Source organism: Arachis stenosperma, chromosome 3 (genome assembly GCF_014773155.1).
Source record: "Arachis stenosperma cultivar V10309 chromosome 3, arast.V10309.gnm1.PFL2, whole genome shotgun sequence".
Taxonomy (NCBI): Eukaryota; Viridiplantae; Streptophyta; class Magnoliopsida; order Fabales; family Fabaceae; genus Arachis; species Arachis stenosperma.
In genome coordinates this window covers 8,219,215-8,244,570 of record NC_080379.1, presented here as the reverse complement: position 1 = coordinate 8,244,570, position 25,356 = coordinate 8,219,215, and the positions used below count along the sequence as shown (strand labels likewise).

Genomic DNA, 25,356 nt, shown 5'->3' with positions numbered 1-25,356 from the left:
TTGGAATATATTACTCTACAAATAGTGAATGGAAACCACAATATCAATGTTTATTTTGTCTACAAGTTTTTAATGGAGGTGGAATTCACAGGATGAAGAAACATCTAGCAAAGATTATTGAAGACGTGAAAAAATGTCCTAAAGTTCCATATGATGTGAAAAAACAGATGAAAAGTTTGTTGAAAGAAATTCAGACCAACAAAAACAAAAAAAAGTAAGTTTTAGTGAAGAGGGTGGTGATGAGGTAGAGGATGCAAGTGATGAAGCAATAGCTCAAGAAGAACAGCAGCGTACTTCGAATTAGCAAGTGGCTGGAGGCGATCCAAAGAAAAAAACCAAAGTCATTCCTCATATGTTTGCCCCAAGAACAACTCCAGGAGTTCAACCAAGTATTAAAAGTGTTTTGCAAAACAAAAAGGCTATACACGAGGTTGATAAACGGTTTGCTCGGTAGCTTTTGAATTGTAAAATTCTATTTAATGATGTGATGTCACCATTTTTCCAAGATATGTTGGATGGTGTTGCTGGTATTGGACCTGGTTACAAAGGTCCTTCTTATGATAAATTAAGGGTTCATTTGTTGGCTGATCTTAAAAGAGGATGTCAAATGCTAGTTGATAGTTATAAGAATGCATGGAAGGAAACTGGATGTACCCTCATGGCTGATGATTGGACAGATCAAAAGAATGTTAATCAATTTTCTAGTGTATTGTTCTAAAGATTTGTGCTTTGTGAAATCAATAGATGCTTCCAGTATTGTAAAAAATGCTTCACACTTGTATAATTTATTTTCTAAGGTGATTGAATAGATTGGCCCTAATGATATTGTGCATGTTGTGATTGATAATGCGGTCAATTATGTTGCTGCTGGTAGGCTTATCTATAGAAAATACGATAATATCTATTGGTCACTATGTGTTGCTCATTGACTTAATCTTATTTTAAAATATATAAGCAGTATGGTGTATATTTCTAATTTCGCAACACGTGCTTCAAAGATCACAATATTTGTGTACAATTATATAATTTTCTTATCTTGGCTAAGAAAAAGACCTCATTGGAGAGAAATTGTCCGTCCTGGTGCAACCCGCTTTGTAACTGTGTTTATCATATTGAAGAGCATCTTTGATCGTAAAAAGGATTTGCAAGCATTGGTTGTAGATTCAATTTTCACTGATCACAAATTAAGAAGGAGTGCTACTGGTAGAGCTGTAAGTGCTATTATTTTAGATTGCAAATTTTGGGATGATTGCTTTACTGTATGTAAACTTGTGGGCCCTCTGATTAAATTGCTGAGGCTTGTTGATGCTGATGACAAACTATCTTTGGGATATGTTTATGAAGGAATGCTAAGGGGAGAAGATACAATTAAAGAGATCTTTAGACAAAACAAGACTGCATATTAGCCGTACACAGATATTATCAACTCAAGATGGGACAAGTATTTGAAGAAAGATCTTCATGCAGCAGCTTGCTTCCTGAATCCTTCATTCTTTTTTAATGAAAATTATAAAAAAAGCATCTGATGTTATGTGAGGTTTGCTTGATCTTGTTACCTTGTATTGCAAGTGTAACAATTTAGATTTAGTTGAGTCAATGAAAGAAATACATTTATATAGAGATCGGAAGAAAAGTTTTGATAGACTAGAAGCTATTCGAGCTGCATTTAATTAATAGTAACTTGTTTTATGCTCCTATGTTCTTAATTGATAACTTCTAATATGTTATGGTTTTATAATTGGTAGATGAATCGTGGAGGTTATTCGGTAGTTCTGCTCCATGTTTACAAAAGATAGCTGTTCGCATTCTTAGCCAAGCATCTGCTTCTTCTGGGTGTGAGAGAAATTGAAATCTTTTTTACCAGATTCATACAAAAAGAAGAAATAGATTGGAGCATGATAGACTGAATGACATTGTTTATGTTACCTATAATTTGCGTCTTAAATCCAGGTAATACATGTTTCATGAAATATCATATTATTTCATACATAAATTATTAAATCTTCATATATTGTATTTAACTTTTTAGGAAGAAAAAAAAAAGCACAAGATACAATATGATCCAATTGATTATGAAAGCATCAGTCTAGTTGACTTTTGGGTGACTGAAGAGGTTGTAGAGAAAAAGTCTGATCTTCCTAACAATGTGAATGACTTATTGCGTGAGTATAGTATATTTATTTTCTAATGATTTATTAGAATGTTGTTAGTTTATAATGTAATAATGATAATATGTGTATTTTATTAGGTAAAATTGATGCTGCGGTGGTAGTAATGGTTTTTATGCTGCATCTCTTGATTCTTCTGCTCAAGAAGGGGGAATGAAGGTGAAGAAAATCCCACCGAAACAGATTTGCAACAAGTTCTTGCAGATTTTGATGATTGATAAATCATGATGTTGGGATTTAATATTTAGATATGCTTTTTTACTATTTAACTTTTGAGTTTGAATTTTGATAAGATCATATGTATTTGGTTGATGATATTTTATATAGTGTTTTAAATTTTGAAGATATTTTAAGATTTATATTAGACTATAATTATATTTTAAAATATTTATTTATAATTTATTTATTATTCTATTCTAAAACGTTTTTTTCGGTTGAACCACCAATTAGACCAATAAACTAGTGAACCAATAATTAAAACGGTTTGATAACTGGTCCAATTTTCAGAACCTTAGAAAAACTACTTTAGATTATGGCGTCTTTCTCTTTAGCCTAATTTGGATAAATTCAAATGACTTAACTAACTTGCTGGTTATAGAGACCCAAATGATTTGCTGAATATCGCATATCAGAAAATAAATATACTGAACAAAAATAAATAAATAAATAATAGTTTTGCGAATTAAAAAATAACTATTTACCTAAAGATAGAGTAAATAGTTAAATTGGTCCCTAAAAAATTACGCGATTTTTAATTTGGTCTCCGAAAGATGTTTTTAGTCAAATTCATTTTGAAAAAATTTTAGTTTAGTCACGTTAGTTCTTCCGTCACTTTTTACATCAACGGAAAGTGACGTGGCACATGAAGTTACCTGTCAATACATCTCTCTACATCCTCGTTAGCAGCCAGCACAATATCTTTATAAAATTTGGTCAAATTAGTCCCTAAATGACAAATCCTAATTCTAAAATGTTGCATATATATCCCCTTCCTATACAGTATAGTTGCAGCGATTCAAATGGCAAAAGTTAAGGTCGCTGGCATGATGGCTTGTGAAGATGGAAGTCGCAGTGGTGGAACTAGTCAACTTTTAGCTATTGAAAATGCTTAAGCAACTAGAACGAAACCTAACCCCTAAATGATTTCCAATTTCAGCCAAGAAACACCAATAAGAAACAGAATTTAACAATGGCACAATCCTAAAAAGAAGTTTAGTAACAGAAAAAATAAATAAAAAACGTCTCTTCCACAAAATTGAATTCCACAAAAAAAGCGATCCCCAAAACTAAACAACAAAACAAACACTAAACATAAATAATGATAAGAGAAATTGATAACTAGTGCTCCTTTAATAGTCAGAAAACCAGAACTCTTGATCAATTTTCATGAATCAACAAAGAGCAAAATTTTAACCCCATAATTGATTTCCAACTCCAACAAAAAACACTACAAGAAATAAATTTTCTCAACGGCACAATCCTAAAAACAAGTTTAGTAACTAGAACAAAATAAAACCTTAAACAACGACAAAAATGACCGTCAGCCACGTCTTCAATCACTGCGAAGCCACTCCTCAACGGCGAACTCGCGAACACGCTGCGCCAGATACTTCAATCGGTGACGATGATGAAGGCTTCTTCATCTTCTCCTCAGCGACGTCAAAAAGAAAATGAGAGGGAGAGTCTTGTGAGAGAAACAGGGACGCCGTATTGGATGCTTCAATCAACGACAAGGATGAAGACTTCATATTCTCAGCGATGTGGAAAAAGGAGGAGAGAGAGACTCTTCGTCTTGTGTGTTATTGTTCCTTATGAGTGAATGGAAGTGAGAGATCAAAACGACGTAGTTTAAATCACTGTCTCTCATCCTTAAAAATAACGGCGTTTTGATGTTGATCTGTCTTTTAACGAGTCATGTTATTTTCTGTTAATGCCGTTAACATAGAGAGTGACAAAAAAATTAACGTGACTAAATTAAAATTTTTTAGGAATGAATTTGACTAAAAAATTTTTTCAGAGACCAAATTAAATATCACGTGATCTTGATCTTTGAGAGACTGATTTGACTATTTACTTCCTAAAGAGATTATGTGAAGTTTGTAAACCGCAAAGATAAAGATGAAAATGAAAATTTTAGTCCAACATATTTAACTAACATGATATAAAATATTTTAAACTTAGTTAAGATGTCAGTATTTACTTTGTCAAATCATGTTTTTTTATTATTTTATACATAACACACTAAATATATTCAAATGTAATTTAATAATTTAAAAATACATAACTATATCTTTCAATAGTAAAATTTTTTTATAGAACAATGTTATCTCACTAATAAAATTTATTATTTATGGATAATATTTGACTAAAATTCTAATAGTATAAAAATAAAATATTATTAACTAATATTAATAAAAAATAAGAATGTATAGGATCTAAGGATCAGGTTCAATCTAAAGATCCGAGTTTAGGCCTGAATTTCTTTGGTGAATTTTAGTTTAGTTTTAAAGTGACTTAAGTTAGACTTAAGAAAAAAAATATCATCAGAAAAATCACTCAAGCAAGTTTAGGTTAGAGTATGAGTCATTTGACCTAGTCCAATGAAAGAGTCCCTAAACAAAAAATAACATACCCACTATATTTAATCTACTCAAGTTTCAATTAGAACATATTAATAAATTATAATTCAAATAGCATATTTTTTTATATTTATCTAAAAATTTATAAGTTCAAATTTTACTCCTAATTTAAAAAAAAAAATTTCTCAATTAGGACATATCTCCCACTTTGCGGCCTTTGCTGTGTTGTTGTTTCTTAAGCTTACACTGTTCCTGAAACTTGCATATGTTTCATATCTGTCCTCCTTTTTTCTTTTCAAGTTCTAGTAGATCTATTATAGTGAGTTGTTTTTCAAATTCGTGTCTGTTCCAGATGTAATTCCCTCTTTTTCTTTTATAATACGTTGTGGTGAAATATTGTTTAATTTTTGTTGCGACTAATGATATTGTTTATATCTATTGTTTGATATATACTGTATATGATGTATAAATCTATATATAAATATGTTGGATTTTGTTGCTGATAAATGATGATTTGGTGAAAAAATAGTCTGAAATATAAAAGTTTTGTCGGATCTAAGATTGGATATGAGATTAAAAAGTATATTGGGTCATAATTTAAAGATGAGTTTGAGTCTATTCAAATTCTAAACACTCTTAATAAAAAGTATTAACCCTAATATTTCTCTATTTTATATTATTAATTATTTTACTACCTATACCAAAATATGATTAAACAATTTGATTAATTATAATATATATATACATCGACTAAATGCGAAATGTTATATATTGCTAAGTCTACATTATTAAGAAATTTGATAAATTATATATACAATGACATTAAAATTTAAATACTAAATGCATTTGATTGATGCTAACTTTTACTAAAAATACATTAATCCCATTAATTAACAATAATAAAGCAAAATAGATCTAGGGAGAGTTAAAAGTATACTAAGTTTTTGACAATATTTACTTTTAAGATTTGAGAATTCGAAATCTAAAAAGTGTGAACAAATCATAAAATATTCTCTTAGCAAAGTCTTTTACTTTCCCTTGTACCCTTTATTTATCCAAAAAAAAACAATAATAATAAAATAACAATTGGATAAATAATTTTTGGTAATTAGATTAAGACATTTTTGAGACACATCTTCTTCTTTGTGGGTTTGCATTTGGTGTTTTCTTTTTCAAAATTTTCAATCATTGGCGAAAACCCAAACAAGCAACGATTATTAGACACACACCCCAGAATCAATCTCCACCGTCCATCAACAATTTCTCATGACTCCTCCTCCGATCCCAACGTAACATGTCTTCTCCGGCGCCGCCGTTATATCCCGCCCTCTCCGCCGCCGCACCTCCACCGTGCCACGATCTCACCTCTCGTATTCGCGCCGATTATCTCTTCTCCCCTTCCGATTCTTCGAATTTAACGGTTAAACGCGATGGAAGCTTTCAATAGCGACAAGAACAACGCCGCCGCTAGTAGCAGCGATGGTTTCTCGATTCCCAACGCGCCTCCGTCGGCGTTCACGTTCACGACCTCTTCAGCTTCGGGCCTTTCGAGACCGCGATTGGTGAAGCTTCGTAAGCACAACAATGCCCCTGCTTTCACTCCATTTCGCGACTCTACGGCTCCGGTTACGGCGGCGCCGGCACCATTTTCCTCCCCTAGATATGGCTCATTTTCCTTTGGAGGTAACAGCAACAAGAGCGGCGATTTTGGCGTGGGTTTCGATAAAGGGATCAGTGATCAATTGAGGAGTCTTAGTATTGGGAATGCGGCGAAGAAAGTTGAGGGCTTCGAGAAGGTTGGTTGTTCTTCGCTTTTTGTCGATGATAATTTTGTTTTGAAAGAGATGAGCAAGTTGAATATTGATCCGAACAGAAGTTTTGTTGAGTCGGAGCTGCAAAATGAGCTGAAGGAGAAATTGAACACTGGAGAGGCGCATAAGAGTGGTGATTCTGTTGCTGCGAATTCGGCTAATGCGGTTATTAACCAGATGAAGAATCTGAATGTGAAAGAAGAATCTCAAGTTGATGGAATGAAATTTGGGAAAGGAACAGGGACAGAAGCGATTCTATTGAGGGAGATGGAGCATTTGAAACTTGTGAATGAGAGCAAGGACTCTAATGAATCGCATTCTCACAATCGTTTTCAAAAACCAGTGGAAGAAACTAGAGTGTCTTCATCAGCACCATCTCCTATATTTGGTGGCTTGAATTTTCAGCCTCAGCCTGTTGGAGGTGCCTTTGAAGCTACCAAGAGAGATGAATTTGAGTTTGTCTTCACGGGGAAACAAGATGCTTCAGGGTTGTCTTCGGTTGAGTTTAAAGCGCCTGTGACGATGCCAAAGACTAATCTTTTTGGAGGTGTTGATGAGAAATTAAAGTCTAATGCAAAGAAGGGAAAAGGTGGGAACATGAAAGTGAATAAAAGTAGAGCGAAATTGAATCAGTATGCCTCCCCAACCCAGCCATGGAGTGGTCAAGGTTTTGTTCTGAAGGACAATGTTTCCCAAGAGAACTCTCAGGGTTCTCCAAATGCTTATTCACCAATGGATGTGTCTCCATATCAGGAAAAACTGGTTGAAAACCAATGCTTGAGTGAAAATTCTGTGGCATCCAACAGCGAGTCATTTAGTATTGATAGCAACTCTATGGTTAATGATTCAGAACAAACAACATCGGTTGATCCTATAGATGAAGATCTAATTGCAGCTACTGAGTGCTTGAATATTTATGGGGGAGAGGTTCCATGCAGGGAAACAAAGGATGGAAACTCTGAGCATCCTATGCATGAAACTAATCGTGTTGAACACAAACGGAATGACTCTATTTCAGAGTTTGAAACTGAAAGCTTTAAGTCTGCTATCGATGAACTGAGCGTAAGTGTTGAATCTTGTACATCAGCAGAAACTGAAGCCGATAGTAATAGAATGTTGCATCAAAGTCCCGTTTCCAGTCCAAGAAATATAAGTGGATCTGGTTTCACATTTGCTGCTGCTCCATCAGCTGAAGTTCAATCATTGAGCCCAAAACGGCATTACAAAAAGAAATCTTGGCTAAATTTCGGCCATGATACTTACAACTACACTTCAAACATAAAGGTCCCTTATTCATCATCATCCGTGGCATTTTCTCCCCTTTCTACAACTTCATCTCTTTTCACATCAGGCCCTGGTCCAAATGCCAAAGTATCTTTGCCTCAACCCAAAACAAGGGATTCTGAGTTGAATAAGGAGCAGGGGCTGAAGGAGACTTCTTCTGTTTCTGCTGCAGCCATTGCTTCTCAGGAAGCCTGTGAAAAGTGGCGGCTCAGGTGAGTATATATTTTGACAGTTTGTGCTATTTATTATATTTGCAGGCGCAGTCAGTTACTTGATATGTACTTATCTTTGGATACTGCATTACAATTTCTTCCTTTTTAGGTTGTTTGTGTCTGTGTAACAAATTAGATAACTTCAAATGACTTTATAACTATTATCTCATTCTGCTTTATACCAGAGGAAACCAAGCCTATAAAAATGGAGACCTGGGTATGGCTGAGAACTTTTACAAAGAAGGAATTAGTTGTATTCCTAAAGAAGCAGCACCTCGGGGCTGTCTTAGGGCTTTGGTGCTGTGTTATAGCAACCTTGCTGCCACGCATATGTCTCTTGGTAGGATGAGGGATGCACTAGAAGATTGTATGACGGCTGCCAAAATAGATCCAAATTTCCTCAAGGTGCAACTTAGAGCTGCAAAGTAAGTTTCATTTCAGCTTCTGATGTTATAGTGCATAGTGATTTAAGTTGTATATATTTTAGTCACCAAAAAAAAAGTTGTATATATTTTAGTTTTGTAGGACAACAGAAGGCTTAGGATATAATTGATCACAGTTATGGTTTTGTAGGGTGGAAAATAGTTGTATAAAGGTTGTTGGGTATAGCTGAAGGTAATGGTGTTGTGCAGGCACTCTAAGATTGATGGCTACTCGAGTGCTGTGACACTACTAATTTTATTTTTTATTCATCTTGTAAGGAAAGAACAGATCTAGATAGACAAAGAAGCATGATGCCTTATGCCTTATGTGTTATTTATAATATGGAAATATGCAAGTGTATAGTTTTAAATATTGATAGCTCCCACAATATCTTAAGCACCTTCCTAGGTCCTACAATTATTTATCTAAATACAGATTACATGTTAAATAATAGGTATATACTTTCCTAGGTCCTACAATTATTTACCTAAATACAATTTACATGTTAAATAATATGTATAGTTTTAAATATGAGACAGATGATTGTATCCGTTAAGTCTTTTTATTATTTTTCTTGTTTAAGTTGTTACCTTGCCCTCGGGGAAGTTGAAGATGCATCACAATACTTCAAAAAGTGCTTGCAATCTGGAATTGATGTTTGCGTAGATAGAAAAATTGCTGTGGAAGCCTCCGAAGGCTTACAAAAGGCACAGGTTTGGTTATTTTATAATTATTGTGAATTTAATGTTGTGGAGGCTTCAACTATTAGCGTTACGTTTTTGTTAAAGGCTATTTATTAGCTACAGGTTCCACATACAATGGTTTAATGTTGAAACCTCTTAAATCCAACTTGTTCGACACTTTAGATTATATTACCCATCAAGTGGTACAGTTTCACAATAGTCTGAAGTTCATTTTTGTCACTGTCGGTAAATTAATTTTTGACATTAGTGCTGCCAAGGTTTTTCAGTTATAAATTTTGAACTGGACAGGGTCTGAAAGTACCTCCCTTTCTTCCTTAACTGATTAGTGTTTCTATCTTTAATGTATGGCAGAAAGTGTCAGATTTGATCAATCATTCTGTTGAGCTTTTACAAAGAAGAACATCCTCCGACGCAGAGGGTGCACTGGAGCACATTAATGATGCACTGATGATAAGTTCACACTCCGAAAAATTGCTTGAAATGAAAGCAGAGGCTCTTTCAATGGTTGGTGCCTCTTGCTCTTAGTATGCTGGAAACTTGTTAAAGCTAAGATAATGTTAAAAGTCAGCATAAAGCTACATGTAGTAATATACTGTTTTATACCAACTGTGGCTAATCTGGCTAATCTGGATGACTTTTGCTTCAAATATCAGCTGTGTAGATATGAGGAGGTGATTCAGCTGTGTGACGAGACCCTTGTTTCTGCCGAGAAGAATTCTTATCCATTTGATGCCAGTACCCAAGTCACATATATGGATAATGCAGAAAGCTCAACAAGATTGTACTTCAGATTATGGCGGTGCTCAATGGTGGTTAAAGCCTACTTTTACCTAGGAAAGCTTGAAGAAGGTCTTTCTTTCCTGGAGAAACAAGAGGAAAAGTTATCTGCCATAAACAAGTAATTTTACTAACCTATGACTATTTAACCTTTCGTGGACCCTTCAAGAGAGAACCCAAAAAAGGCAAAAAGGGATTGAATATAGGGAAATGATATTGCCATTTCCATTTTGGATAATGCCACTCCACACATGATCTTTTTACATTGTATGTATGCATGAGTTTGTAGAAAAAAGGAGTAGTATCATCGAAATAGGAGTGGCAATATCGATTCCCTTGAATATGTAATAGCAGCTTTTCTTGTTTGTTTGTTTTTATTTTTATTTTGTGGTTTTTAATCATTAACTTTGGTTTTGTCCCTGAAGGAGTGGAGGCAAGGTTTTGGAACTACTCATACCACTAGTTGTAACTATACAAGAACTTTTGCGTCACAAGGTTAGCTTATATTGTCTTTCATGCCAAATTGTTGTTGATTATTTACTTTATCATTCTATTTTATAGTAAATGGTGCCGGGAAATTTTCTGCCCTTTTTCAATATAACATTACCATTTAAGGCAAGTTAAATAGGTAAAATAGTAGTTTTACTTGACCGAACAAATTTTTTTAATTTAAAATTTTTTCAGCTTCAGTTTTATTCATCCTGTCCTTTCTCTGCAACATGGAATTATTTATTTTATTCATTTATTTTTTTTATGTGAATTTATTTAAATGCAGGTCGCAGGGAATGAAGCATTTCAGGCTGGAAGGCACACAGAAGCTGTTGAGCATTATACATCTGCTTTATCTTGCAATGTGGAGTCTCGTCCATTTGCAGCTGTCTGTTACTGTAACCGTGCTGCTGCATATAAAGCATTAGGTCAAATAACTGATGCTATTGCAGATTGCAGTCTAGCTATAGCACTCGATGGAAATTATTTGAAGGTTTTTTTTTTTCTTAAACCTTGAACTGAAACTTTGCCAGATATTAATATTATCCATGCTTGATAGCAGGTTCCCCTAGATGCTATCTTTGTATTGTTGCAAACTTTCTACTTTGTATATGTATTTTCATTTTCGAAAATTTATTCTTTTTGAACTCGGACTAAATGAATGATTTTATTTAGGATTTCAATAAATATATGTATGAAAGATATGTCTTCATTACTCATGCAGGCACTTTCTAGGCGTGCAACACTATATGAAATTATTAGGGATTATGATCAAGCAGCAAGTGATCTTAGGAGACTTGTCTCCCTCCTTAGTAAGGAAGTGGAGGATAGTACCAATCAACCTGGGTTATCTGATCGGTCAACTAGTTATACTAATGACTTGAAACAAAATCGTATTCGGCTTTATGAAATAGAGGAGGAAGCCAGAAAGGAGATCCCTCTTGATATGTACCTCATTTTGTAAGTTCTTTTCTTACTATCACTGGCCTGTTTATAATAACTTTTCATCTGTACCAACACAATCCCATGTTACAAGTTATCAAGATCATTTTCTTCAATGGCACCGCCCCTCTACCTTTCTGATAAATTTCAATGTGAAGGCTATAAGCATGCAAATTGTCGACATCTTCACATTTATCTTGAAAATATGCAATGTCGATAGCCTAGAAAGGTTAATTGTATCTGGGGGAATAAATCAGTGTGCAAGTCATATCTGTCACTGATGGTGTGTCTGCTGTTTGATGTTGGCAGGGGAGTTGAGCCATCTGCTTCATCATCTGAAATCAAGAAGGCCTATCGGAAAGCAGCACTTAGACATCATCCAGACAAAGTAATTTTGATTGGCCACTTGGGTTAATGTTTATATATTAATATTCGTGTTTTACCATTTTTGTTTTATTCTGTAGGCTGGTCAATCTTTGAGAGATGATGGGATATGGAAGGATATTGCTGAAGAAGTAAATAGAGATGCAGATAGGCTTTTCAAAATAATTGGCGAGGCGTATGCTGTCCTATCAGACTCTGCCAAGGTATTGTGTATATTCAAATAACAAATTTTAAAAGTCTTCTAAATATTGTTTATATTGAAGGATCAGTGATGCAAATTGGAATATATTTCTTTGGTTACTTATACCACATTGCTTAGATCCTAAATATTATTAGAATGAGATGTTGGATGGACATGAACCAAGTTGCAAGGGCCTTGGAGCATAATGCGTTGCATATTCATTTTATCATTGCATTCTTGCAGCGGGCACGATATGATGCGGAAGAAGAAATGAGAAATGCCCAAAAGAAACGCCATGGACCTATGCCTAGACCTAGTCCGGATGCCCAGTATTACCCATTTGAACAAAGTGGCAGGAGATCATGGAGAGAGGGTCGGAGATCATACGGTAATTCTGTTCCTCAGTTTTGAACCTGGCCAACAAAGTAGGAAATAAGAAAAAACCGTGAAATTTAATCTGGCTAGGATCAGGATTACAGTTTGACTTCACTGATGTTGGGCCAAGTAAGGTGATCTTTTTTATCTGCTGCACTTGCATGTGCATTTTGAGAAACTCAGTGATGCATTCATTCAGTTGCTATGCTGCTTGAGTCTGGAGTTTCAAGAGAGGTCCAACAGGCACCTAAATTGGCGAATTAAACACGAGATCGGAAAAGTTTTGCTGGCCAATGTTTCCGGTTGCTTTGGGAGAACTTTTCTCTGACAAGAGAAGAAGATGTGATTTCATTCTAAGAGCATTTGTTTATATTTTTATTTTTTTTTATGGCTGACCATTACTTAGAGGTAGGTTTCGGTAATTAAGCTTGGCCAAGATTGAAATTTTGCTTTTATGATTGAGGTCTGATTTTTTTGTTGGTTTTGCAGATGTAAATTTTATAGACACACTTGTCAGAAAGTCTATACTGAGATGTACAGATGAAATCAGATTGTAATACCACTTCTAAGGTTGTAATTACGACTTATGAAACCACCAGTTGCAATTTTGCTAACAAAGTAATTTTTTAAACCATTGGTTTTTTTTAGGACATCCATAATTGTTTCAGGAAGATGTAATTCTTTTTATTTAATTAATTTATTTATTTTAACAAAAACATGGTCAAATCAACATCTTAGTTCCGTATAACATAAGAAAGTTATAGCTTCACTTCCATTAATCATCTCTCATGGACTATACATTCATTACATTGTACCCCTATCAGTACAACAAAATAATTTTACCGAATTTCACGTTTGGATCCCAGCTCATACGTATATTCCTAATCCGTGCTCCTTTGGATTTGTTTCAATCGTCCACGGTGATCTGAGTACTCAGAAATGAAGAGAAAAAAAGCAAATAAAACGGCATAGATAAAAATTTCACAAAGAAAGTTAACAATAAATAACTTTTAAAAGTTCCACCTGTTCATTACAAAGTTAAATGTACCCTGGCTAGCACGCTTGAGAAGAACTTCTCTGGCCTCAATTGCAAGTCCTTGAACCTGCATATAGAATTTAATTATATAATTAATTATATTAAGATTAAAAGAAAAAGAAAAAAATACTTTTGTGGTGAAATGTTCATGTTATAAGTCTAAAATGTGCCAAAAAATAAACCCAAAAAAAAAGGAAAACACTGTAAATGCAATAATGCATACCTCGTCAGGAAACCACACACCAGGTTGTGTGCTTCCTTCTAGAATCGCAAGTGCAAATGCAGCTGTTGCAATTCCTGCAGCTCTGGAAGAACGTACACGTAGCATTAATTTTAATTGTGAGTGAATAAATATTATCACTTTCATTATGATAATAATATAATATCATTCATAAAAGGGTCATTATTATAATAAGCCTTGTCATAACTAATAACATACCATATATTCAATCCGAGTTTAAAAATTTTTATGGTGTACCATATATAGTAGTTCAAAACACTAAATATACCGTAACACTACTTAGTACTTACATAGCATCCAAAGAAATTATATACATAAATTAAGAATGTGTCAAAAGCTAATTTAAATTTAGAGTCCTGCTAGGGAGCCAATAGAATATTTGTACAATGTGTATAATGGGCTATATGAGTTATAAAACGAACATCACCCATAATATCCAAAATAATCATCTGGGTGCAAGAAATAATAAACATCTCATGTCATAAAACCACTCATCCCTCTTGACCTTTCGAATTTAGAGCTCTAATACCACTCATCCCAAAAGCTTACGCTAATAGAAAAAGGTAACACTAATGATTATATCTCTAATATTGAAACCTCCATTGTTCACATTGTACAAATATTTCATTGGCTCCCTAGGTACCAAATGCAAATAAAGTTGCAATTTTATTGTTGTCAATGTAAATTACGTGGAAAGTTTCCTGTGACTGAAGATGGCAACCCTGCTGCGGTCACTTGCACACTCCAAATCAACCTGTTAAGAACATCTATAACAACAGTTCTGCCATTTTTGAAAAGAAAAGAAAATTAAAAGAACGATTAAAGGAGCACTAGTTTCACAACATTTCTACTTATTTGCCTCACCCTCATTGATATATGTTCCCCGACAATCCCATCAACTGCTTCGATTAAAGGACCAAATAATTCAACCAACCTTCCCACTTTACTCCTGTCTCTCAGAAATTCCTGCATCGTTTACTCAATTGTGTGAAGGAAAGAGAATAACATATACTCCTCAATTATATTAGAAGTAGGCAGAGAAGAAAGAAAACAGTGGAGTTAGTTTCAGTATTGCTCGTTGATACTCAGGGTTATGGTTCAAATAATAATTATTATAAGTCTCGCGCCTCTTTGAAACAAGATTTTTAGGTAGTTTACAACACTGCATTTGAAAGAGAGTCTGAGATTGAGAGACAGAAATTGAGATAAAATATAGTATTACATTTAGTTTAAGATAAATACGAAAAATAAAGAATAAATTTAAAATTTAAAAAGTTAAATAAGAATATTTAAAAAAAATTATTAAAGTTTCAATTTCCAATCTCAGGAATTTAAGTTCTTTGTATTTCTATTTTTTAGAGATACTAAAAAACTTTAAATCTAAAATTTTAGTTCTAATATTTGACTATCAAACATAGTATTAAGTGATAATTATCCAACTCAGTTATAATATCTAAAAACAAACACTACATAAATATGTGATATTTCTCAATTTTTGAGCCCAATTTCAAAATTGAATTAGAATCGCTTAATTTTAATTTTAATATAATTTCAGAACTTATTTAATTCAATATTTTTATACTATTCTACAAATATTTACGTTCTTGATAATCATTTATGGGTGGTATTATCATATGATGTGGTAGATTAAATCATTAAACACGGCTCATACCAATTGAAACTGAGATTCCAAATCCAACCAAAGTACTCTATATCGTGCTAAAATAATTAACACAAGCAAATCATAATATTTTACTTAATTAGTGTAGTTTGTGTTCACTTTTCAGCTCTAATTGGCACCATTATTATACATATTTCAAGATATTTTAAAGGAATACTGTTAGCAACAAATTAAAGCTTATGATTCAGGAGCATACCAAAGGAAGAACTTTGGTCAAATTTTCCATTCCCCAATTCCAGAAAAATGGTGCTGATCCAAATCGAGCACTAACAGTTGGCACTCCTAGATTCTCATAAGCACATCTAACCTCTGGTAAATTCCTGAATACCATGATTGAAGTGAAATCTTAATTTCTCAAGAATAAAAGCAAATATTTAAGGTAAATGGAAAATTGTATTTGGAGAAAGATTTAACTTTGTTAAGTAAACCAAGTCTATCATCCACATGTTTCTCTTTTTTTTCACATTTTTTTATTTTTCTTAAAATATGATATGGTGAATGATGATGTGTTTTGCGTATTTTGATAAAAATGTATCATTTTTTCCGGGTATCATTTTCTCAATTAAATCAATTAGTCGGAGGCTTTGTAATTTGTATAGAGCAGGATACGATCTTCACAAAAGTTACATTTCAACTTTGCTAACGATATGAACAAGGACATAATTATGATTTAGTATTATTTTGTTTTACAAACAGTTTTTGCTAAGGACGAATATGTTCATTTAAAATTAAAATTTCTAACCGCTATAGAATGAGATTAAATTAAATTATTATTATTATTTGTTAAAACTAATATATACATATTCTAAAAATAAATTATTTTTATTAAAATCTCATTAAAAAGATAACATAGTGTATTCTATTAAAAATTTATGAAATTTTTTTATTTTATACCAATATATATATATAATAAAACAACAATTACACCTTTTAATTTTTCAAAAAATACCATATTATGGAAAATAGTTTTTTTCTCCTTACCATAATTTTAATACATAGAAAACTTAAATATTTATCATATCCAAGTAGTTTTTTTCTAATAAAATGTTCTCTTTAAATATATTCAAACACAAAATATTTTTCAATTTTTAAATAAGTACTTCTCTTAACTGCACAAACAAATAAGCCCTACTTCAATCTTGAAAGACAGGATAGTCAAAATCAAATTCTAATTTTTTTTCTATTATTAAAGATTTTGATACTATATTATAAATTATTTCTCTTAAAATATATAAATAGATTTGATAAATATTGAGTGACAAGTGTTTTTTTAATAAAATTTTAATAAAATCTTTAAAAGTTACTACTTTTATAAATATTAACAACACATAAATTTTATAAAACTAACAAAAAAGTTTCAATTATTTAAAAAAGATAGAATTTTTGTATAAATAACACATGAAAAAGAGAAGAAGCAACTTAAAAACATGTTGAAAAAAAAAAAGAAGAAGAGAAAAGAAAAATGGAGACTAAAAAAGAAAAAGAAAAAAATACAAAATTAGATTTTTTTTGGATTCTTTTAAAGTTCTTATGAGTAAATAACGACTTATTAGTTATTACAGTAATGTTAGAAAAAAAATATTTTAAATTTATTTTATTTAATATTTATTTATTATAAAATGTATTAAATAAAAGTAAAAGTAATAACTTTTAACAGTTTTTCGTTAATATTTTTTTGTTATAAAAAAATTCGATAATTTTATATTTATTAAGATAAAATACTTTCGATATATATGGAAAAACTTACATTAGATAAACGTCTCTTTTGCCAATTCCTTTTTCAAAATCAACGTTGAGCTTTCCACTGTATGGCTTCAGTTTGACCTTTTCTCCTAGTTGAACATTCCAGCTTTGTTATTTACACATTGATTGGATGAATAAATAAAAAAAACAAAGAAAATAAAGAGAAAATTATATATCTATATATACTTGTGTGTATGCATAACTTATTTCGATCAAGAGAAAATGAAAGGGGGAAAGTGTTATATTGAAATATATTATAAAAAGAATTTGTATAATATAAATATAATTAATACGTGAAAAAATGGTAGTATTTGATGAACTTCAATTTTATTTGTGGAATAAAAGATAAATTTTGAACAAATAGTAAAATAATGATTTAATATTTAGTCAAAATTAATTTTATTTATTAAAAGTAAATGAATTAAATTTAACCGAATACTAAAATGGCATATTCACTAGTTAATTATTGCTTCTTTAAAAAAAATGAAAAATATAGGAAGATAATAAAAATACTAAATAATGTGCAAATAAGTTTAGTATCACATGATATTGATTTACCATAACTATCATTACTTATTAATATCTTTAATTGTTAGTGTATTTCATAATTTTTATTAAATTGTATATTATCATCCTTAACTGTGGTCTTTGGTCTCATATTATAAATTGTTTAGTATCGATATGTCATAAATACCTAAGTTTAATTAATAGTAACTGGGATATACCAGTGTCTTTTTTGCATGTTAATAAATATTATTATCTATATATTAATTGTTATTACTTCATTTTGATCCGAATGCAGTTAGGAAAGATGTCCCTAGGTCATTTCACGAAAAAAGTCCGTGTAAACACAGCATGTCACCAGCCTCAAGTAGGATTTCATGCGGCTTCAACTTCGCAGAGAGCAGACTGCCCAATTCCGCCGCCCAGTGACAATAGTGTCCCCGCATTTTCGTTTTTACGGCCCTTTCGTCCACCCCGCAGCGAACCACTGCCTGCTCCACAGGCTTGCACGAATGATGTTCAAAACTCGGAGCCGGACGCCGAAGACTTAGACCCAGAGATAGATGAGGTGGATTTTTTTGACCAACATGTTGATAACCTGTTTTGCTGCATCGGATGCTCAGAAGCGCAAGAGACGCAAGACCACTGAATTTTGGGATGTTAAAACAATTGGTATAAAAGAATTTATTTAACTCTATTTTTCATTCAGCTATTTTCCTATGATGTCATTGCAGCTTGGCTCCAATGGTAACTAACACAGAATGAATATGTTTTACAGAATCCGATGGCACAATCAAACAGGTCAAACTGAGTGTGAAGGAAGTTATGAAGCCACCTAACGGAAGAAAGATCGTACTCAGGTTTAACAGTGCACTGCAACCAGTTGGGGATGAAGCAGGTCTGCTGAGCGGCGTTATGAGACTGCTAGGATCTGACTACACCAAATTCTCAATCTGCGAAAAGGACTGGAGAAAGGTTCGCATGAAGGACAAGGTCTATAATGAATGTGTAAAGGTAAAATGTTGTTTTTTTTTTCATACCATTCCAGACTCATAATTTGAACACTACTGACAACTTAATATTAATATTGCAAGAAATGTTCCATTTTAAAGAAGATAGTAGAGGAATTATCTAGCGTATAATATTCAAAATGCTAGGAAGGGCTTGGAAGGAAATGAAGAACAGATTATACCATCACTGCTATGACTCGGAATTTTCACTTGAAGAAAATATTAAAAACCGCCCAGATGGAATTACTGTGGACCATTGGAGATGGTTTCTCGATTATCACAATAGCAAAGAGACACAGGTAATATAGTTTTGTTTCATAGCAGAAAAAGTCTATTTATGTCACATTGAGTTAGTCAGAACTAGTGTCTAGTAACTCTTAATTTGATGGCATGACAGGATAAGTGTAAGAAAAATGCTGAGAATCGATCAAAGAAATTTTACACCCACACTGACGGATCGAAAAGCTTGACAAGGCTCAGAGAAGAAGAGGTAATCTATTTTTGAGAATGTTTTTGGACTATCTCTTCCTCTACTTATTCACTTTGCCATCATTATTGGTACAGTCGGAACGACAAGGGATGAGAATTAGTAGAGGAAAGTTGTATCTCTTAACGCACAAAAGAGCTAATGGTTCGTATGTCCATGATGCAGCTCCGGCTATTGGAGTAAGTAATGTGTAGAGAATCGGGAAGTAGTTTCTCCCATGTTTTAGTTTTTTAAATTTTATTGGAAGTCTGTGCAGTTAGCGACTAGCTAATAAATGCTTATAATTGCTTATCCATGTGTGTAGGAAAGAATTGAGGCTATTGAGTAACGTGATGAATCTTTTAAACTGTTGTCTCAGAATGATTCGCTTGCTCAAACTCTCGGAAAGGAGCACCCGGGTAGGGTGTGTGGCATGGGGTTGGGGCCCACTTCTAGTCAAGTCTTCGGTATAACTTCCCATCAGCCGAGCAATAGTTTTGAAAGGGAGGAGACCCAAAGGGTGCTGCTTGAACTACAAACAGAGTTGGCAGCAGAGAAATTGAAAAGAAAGGCAGTGGAGGATGAAGTAGCAGTCGAGAAGACAAAAAGACAGGCAGTGAAGGATGAAGTAGCAACTGGGAAGGTCAGGATACAAGCAATGGAGAGTGCTTTGATATGTCTACTTCAAGGGTAAGGCAGGAAGCTGCCATCAGATGTCGCCGCATGGATGAGTGCGTTGGAGGGACAAAATAGAAAGTAGATCTTAGGATTGTGGAACCTTCTCTTCTTACAGATATACACTTTTATGTTGTTGATTATGCAACTCTTAGTAAGGAATACACTTTATTGATATTCAAATAATTATATTAAATTAATGGTTTTGCTATTGTCGTTTACCTTGCAATTTATTTTTTGGGATATAAAATAATTTAACTTACAAATATTAAGAAGGATAAAAAAAGCGAAAAAATGTACATTAAAATAAAAAACAGCGTGGATTTTCAGTGTACAGTACAGTGTTTTTGCGGCCATTTTACTGAAAAATAGCGGCGATTGCGAACTAGCCGTTAGAAATTTGAAAATTCAGGTTAGGAGATAGCGAAACCGCCGCCAGTTAGATTTGAGAAAACATTGGCCGTTAAATAGCAGCGTTTTCAAATCGCCGGTGATTACATTTGAATAAAACCGTGGCCATTAAACAGCGGCGGTTTCAAACCGCCTATCATTTCGTGTGCATCACTGTTGTCCAGATCGCGGCGGTTTCAAACCGACGGTTTCAAACCGCCGCTAAACATTACGACGCTATTTTTGGGTTTTGCGGCGGTTGTGCCAGCGGTTCTTGAGAATCGCCGCAAAATCATATAACCACACCCTAATAGGCGACGCTTAACAAACCGCTGGAATCCCGTTTCGCGGCGGCTTAAAACCGCCGCAATCTCACGTTTCCTTTGTAGTGGTGAACAATGGATATGTTGGATGTTCAATTTAAGGGATAAGTATGATTTTGGTTCCCAACGTAGAGGCTAAAAATTTATTTCGTCCCTGACCTTTTTTCCGCTATAAAATGGTTCCAAAGGTTTCAGTTTGTTTTAAAATAGTCCTTTTTACCAATTTTATTTTTTTATTACCAAATTACCCCTCATTAAAAAATTATAAAATAAAATAAATATAAAATAAATAAATAAAAGAAAAGAAAGGGATACAGAGAAGCGGGGGGTGGGGAGAGAAAGAAAGGGGGGCGAGAAATAGGGAGGAGGGGGGAGAGAAGGGGTCCTCGCCGCCGCCGCTCCTCGCTCTCGTTGTTGCCGCCTCGCCCTCGTCGTCGAGCCGTTTCTGCTCCTCCTCCTCGCCCTCGTCGTCGTTGCTGCCGTGACCTCGTCGTCGCCCTTGCCTCCTCCAGAACTCTGACGATGATGACGATGATGATGATGATTTTCTGAATTTTGGGTTCTTGTTTTTTGAGTTTGAGTTCTAGGTTTGTTTTTCTGAGTTTGAGTTCTGGATTCTGAGTTTTGGGTTCTGATGATGATGATGATTTTTTGAGTTGAGTTCTTGTTTTTTTTTTAGTTTGAGTTCTGGGTTTGTTTTTCTGAGTTTGAGTTCTGGATCTGAACTCTGGGTTCTGATGAGGATAACGATGATGATGTTGATTTTCTGAGTTTTGGTTGGTGTGATGCAGATGGTGATGGAGTGGCAGTGGGTGGGGGTGGTGGTGATGGGTTCTGGTTCTGAGTTCTTATGATTCCATTATCCATGGTGGTGGTGGTGGTGGGTTTTGGTTCAGCTTCACTTGTTTCTGCTGTGCTTTTGCTTGTTCTTCTGCTGGTGCTTTGCATGATTTTGGAGAAGAAGGGATAGGGGCATTTTGGTCCGAATGACGGTTTTAAAACAAACTGAAATTTTGAGGACCATTTTGTAGCAGAAAAAAGCCGGAGACGAAATAAATTTTCGGCCTCTACGTTAGGGACCAAAATCATACCTATCTATTTAATTTAACAAGTATGCAGATGATTATGTTAATTCTTAGTTGGATGGTTATTCATTTTGATTCCATTTACTCATGCACAGTTAATAATGACTGAATGTTCAATTCACTAGTTGTGCAGATGATTATGTTAATATTAGAGTTTAAAAGATAATTTGAAAGTAAAATATTTTTTATTTTATTAACTCAATTCTAAAATTCATTTTTTATACTATTCACAAAAATTATTATCTAACTAGCAAAATCCTTAAAAAAATTACTCTAGGTTACGGGAGCATCCAACTTCTCTAGTGTAACTTACACATATAAATTAAATAGAGAAACATCTTGTTAGATTATCATAAACAAGATTTTGCTATAAATGTATCCTATATATATATGTTATATATATATGACTGGGTATTATATTTGTGAATAAAACCAACTTAATTCTAAAGTACGACGTTTTACTCAAACAAACATACATCATAGCCTACTAAATGATAAGTGTGAAGGTTAAAACTTATATAAATACCAAGATTTAGCGGGAAATTAAAAGCTCTAATATCCAACTATTACATAGATTTAGTAGGAGCAGTAATCCTCTTCTAATGCCCTTGAATAATGCTATTCTTATGTGGTTTAATTTATTTTAATATATTTTTGATAGATGAAATATAAATAAAAATATTATATATAAAAATACTGAATTAATATATTTTATATCTATCTTAAAAAGATATAAAAATATTAATAATAGACACAACTTAATTTTTTTATTTTTGTTAATTTTTTATAATTATATTATTTATTATATTTTTTCTCAAATTTTTTAAATAAAAAATAAAAATAAATTAAATTTTTATAATTTATTTTATTTTATTAACAAATAAAATATAAAAACATTAAATTTTGTATTTATACTCTTTATATCTTATTTTTAATATTTTGTTCTATTCTATTTTTATAACCAAATACAACATTATATTCTAATATTGGATTACGTACCAAAATTTGGTAGGAAAAGCAATATCCTAATAGGCTTCTATCATTTATAAAATTTTTTAAATTTAATTATGAAATGGAAGATAATGTAGATAAAAGCATAAATTATGCGGGCACCGACCTTCGCTATATGCAATTACTTCCTCTCCCAACAAGAGGAGGCTACCAAGCAACACGGCTGGACCAGCACCACCAGTTCCAGATATATAGTAGGAGAACCTGTGAACCAACAACAACTTATGTACGTGCATTCGAATACGCATGTATCTTCTAATTATTTTTAATTATTAACTTTACATGAAAATAATAAAATAAGTTTTTTTAAAATTTAATTAACATATCTTTTTATTATTATTTAAATTTTTTATATAAAATATAGGAATTTGTATTTTTATGTTTATTCTTATTTTTAGTATTTTATATTTTAAAAAACTTTACGTAATTTGTATGTTTGTTGTTTTTAATAAAGAAGTCACTTAGATAAAAATGTTAAAAATATTTTTTATAAAAAATATTTTTAATAATTAAAATTTAATACATATAATAATATAACTAATTAAATGATGTTATTTTTAATAAAATTAGACTAAACAAATCAGTTTAGTAGAAAAACCAATAAACTAAATTTTGAATCGGTCTAAATTAATATTTTCTTATAAAAAATAATTACAATATTCCTATTATAAAAAATAACTAAAATACTCTCATTAAAATTTAGAATTTTTAAATAATAAAAATATTTTAATTATTTTCTATAATAAAGATATTATAATTATTTTTTATAAAAAATAATATTAATTTAGACAAATTTAAAATTTAATTTAATTTTTTTCGATCAAATTAATTTAACCTCATTTTAACAAAAATAATACAATTTAATCAAATATATATATTAAATTTTAATTATTAAAAAATATTTTACACGTGTTTATCTCGTTGACTCCCTTAAAATAATGGCAACGGTAGGAGGCTGAGATAATGATCATGACCTTAGGCTTTCTGGCTTATCTTGATCACTTTCACGTAGTGCAGCGCGGACTAGCTCTGCCGCCATGACTAGGAAAGTAGTTTGAGTGAGTGAGTGAGTAAAATTATGAATAATCACATACATAGCAGTTAGAAGTTAGAAGCGTACTTGTGCTGAGTCCAGGGCATAATCCTCCGGTAGTTATGGCCGGAACATTAGCGCCTAATGCTCTTCTCATAAAGGACTTAGCACGCCACGCATACTTTGTGTCATCGCATATATCAACATATGCCGTCTTGGTGTTTATGGCTGCTTCAAGCACGCTGCATTTTTCTTCTTTTTGGAATGGCCCCGCCGCATGAACCACAAGATCCACCTCTGCATTTTCATGCTTGACTTTTTAATTGACTAAATAATTAAGAGTAAGTAAGACACCAAAAAAAACTAAGAGTACGATACCTTGAAGAGCATTTCGGAGTGAATTTTCATCATTCATATCAACCTGAGAAAAACCAAAATTGCCCCCCAGTTTTGCAACCATAGCTTCACCTTTCTCCCTGTTATTGTTACCGTGATTTAATTGAATTAACGACTCTTATTCACAGTTAGTAAACTAATTAATTATTGTATATAACAGAGAGAGACCTGTTTCGACCGGCGACGACGATGCGGAGGTCAGGGCAGAGGTTGGAGAGGGCAATGGCGGTGGATCCACCGACCCGACCCGTTCCACCAAGGATCAAGACTCTCGAGTTGCGGGTTTTCTCCGGAAGCTGAACCGTGTCAACGTCAATGTTGCTTGTTTGGAGTTGGCTCTTGATATTGATTTTGGAATTCAGTGGCAACCATTTCAAATTGGAAAGCACAGAAGCTGGCGCCATTGAATTTGGTTCCGCGCCAAGTGAATGAACACAATAACTAAATAACAAAGTAATTCACTCATCCAGTTTCTTTCCTTCTAATATTTTATATAGGCGATGTAGTGTGGGTTAATAGTTTCTGGTACATATTTATATTAATGAATATGAAAAGTTGAAAACTCAGATAATTTAACTTATTTGATTAAATTTTTATCTAACTACTCTCGAATATCAATTTTAAATAAAGTCGATTGCATCTGAATTTTCGCCATATAAAAAATATGGAAAAAACGACGTTACCAAGTGGAAGAATGTCTTTGCTTCCACCGAGACACGTCATTTGTTTATTTACAATGTACCTAACTATGGCAACGCGCACATGCACATGCAGTTTTATATTAGGGTACAGCAACCTCCCAAACCTACCCCCAACTCTCTTGTTTATTGAAGAAAAAAAATGGTGTTTAATATTTTTTGTTAATTGAAAAAAATTCACTAAAGTATAACATTTTAAAGATTTATTCTATATAAATACATTATAAGTTCAAAAAAAATATATTTTTTTGTTTTTTTATAATTATAATTAGAGAACTATCAACTAACTAAGTAGATAAATTGCAATAATTTCTTTTTAAGATCTTTGATTTTTCAAGTAATTAATACAATTTTACTAACAAAGAATCTTTGATTTTTCAAGCTCGAACTTGAAAACTTCTTACAAGAGTATTGAATCTCTCGAAAAAATAAATTGGTATAGCAAAATAGAAAATTAAACCAACTTTATTTACAAATATTAATAAGACCGAAAAAGAGAAAATGTAAAAGAGACCGAAAAAGTATTTTGTGTATGAATTTTCTGTATTGAGACAATCTATATATATATATATATATATACTAGAGTACTTTTAGGTATATATCATAAAAATCGTAAAATCTATGAAATCTGTACAATATCACTATAAAGATTTTTTGTGGTGAGTATGAGTGATGACTCACTATAATTAGCCGTTTCTAGTAGAAAAGAAAAGGAAATATATAAACATGTGAAGA

The 25,356-nt window shown here is 32.6% G+C and overlaps 2 protein-coding genes across 3 annotated transcripts; one reads left to right on the top strand and one right to left on the bottom strand.

Moving 5' to 3' along the window:
- The first annotated feature begins 5,886 nt into the window (after positions 1-5,886).
- Positions 5,887-12,981, top strand: LOC130968111 (uncharacterized). 2 transcript variants are annotated; one of them, XM_057893197.1, is made up of 12 exons: positions 6,292-6,543; positions 6,621-8,054; positions 8,240-8,479; positions 9,061-9,190; positions 9,533-9,685; positions 9,835-10,079; positions 10,384-10,453; positions 10,734-10,940; positions 11,172-11,407; positions 11,699-11,777; positions 11,854-11,976; positions 12,198-12,981. In XM_057893197.1, the coding sequence occupies exons 1-12, from the start codon at positions 6,512-6,514 to the stop codon at positions 12,363-12,365; spliced, it is 3,117 nt and encodes a 1,038-aa protein (XP_057749180.1). In that variant the 5' UTR covers positions 6,292-6,511; the 3' UTR covers positions 12,366-12,981. The 2 variants fall into 2 exon arrangements, with proteins under 2 accessions (XP_057749179.1, XP_057749180.1); XM_057893196.1 differs by having other exon boundaries at positions 5,887-8,054.
- A 93-nt stretch (positions 12,982-13,074) lies between these two features.
- On the bottom strand, positions 13,075-24,445 carry LOC130968112 (uncharacterized). Its single transcript, XM_057893198.1, has 12 exons — positions 24,092-24,445; positions 23,906-24,003; positions 23,615-23,824; positions 23,469-23,535; positions 22,601-22,698; positions 17,035-17,119; positions 15,484-15,607; positions 14,471-14,572; positions 14,296-14,360; positions 13,589-13,670; positions 13,353-13,432; positions 13,075-13,254 (listed from the first exon to the last, which is right to left on the bottom strand). The coding sequence occupies exons 1-12, from the start codon at positions 24,325-24,327 to the stop codon at positions 13,197-13,199; spliced, it is 1,305 nt and encodes a 434-aa protein (XP_057749181.1). The 5' UTR covers positions 24,328-24,445; the 3' UTR covers positions 13,075-13,196.
- Between the last annotated feature and the right edge of the window lie 911 nt (positions 24,446-25,356).

Coding starts and splice junctions, on each gene's coding strand:
- LOC130968112 (XM_057893198.1), bottom strand. CDS start 24,327: ATGGCGCCAGCTTCTGTGCTTTCCAATTTGAAATGGTTGCCACTGAAT. Junction 14,573..15,483: donor TGACCAAAGTTCTTCCTTTG/GTATGCTCCTGA, acceptor TAAACGATGCAG/GAATTTCTGAGAGACAGGAG. Junction 13,433..13,588: donor GTGTGTGGTTTCCTGACGAG/GTATGCATTATT, acceptor TTCTATATGCAG/GTTCAAGGACTTGCAATTGA.
- LOC130968111 (XM_057893196.1), top strand. CDS start 6,178: ATGGAAGCTTTCAATAGCGACAAGAACAACGCCGCCGCTAGTAGCAGC. Junction 8,480..9,060: donor GTGCAACTTAGAGCTGCAAA/GTAAGTTTCATT, acceptor TTCTTGTTTAAG/TTGTTACCTTGCCCTCGGGG. Junction 9,686..9,834: donor AAGCAGAGGCTCTTTCAATG/GTTGGTGCCTCT, acceptor TTCAAATATCAG/CTGTGTAGATATGAGGAGGT.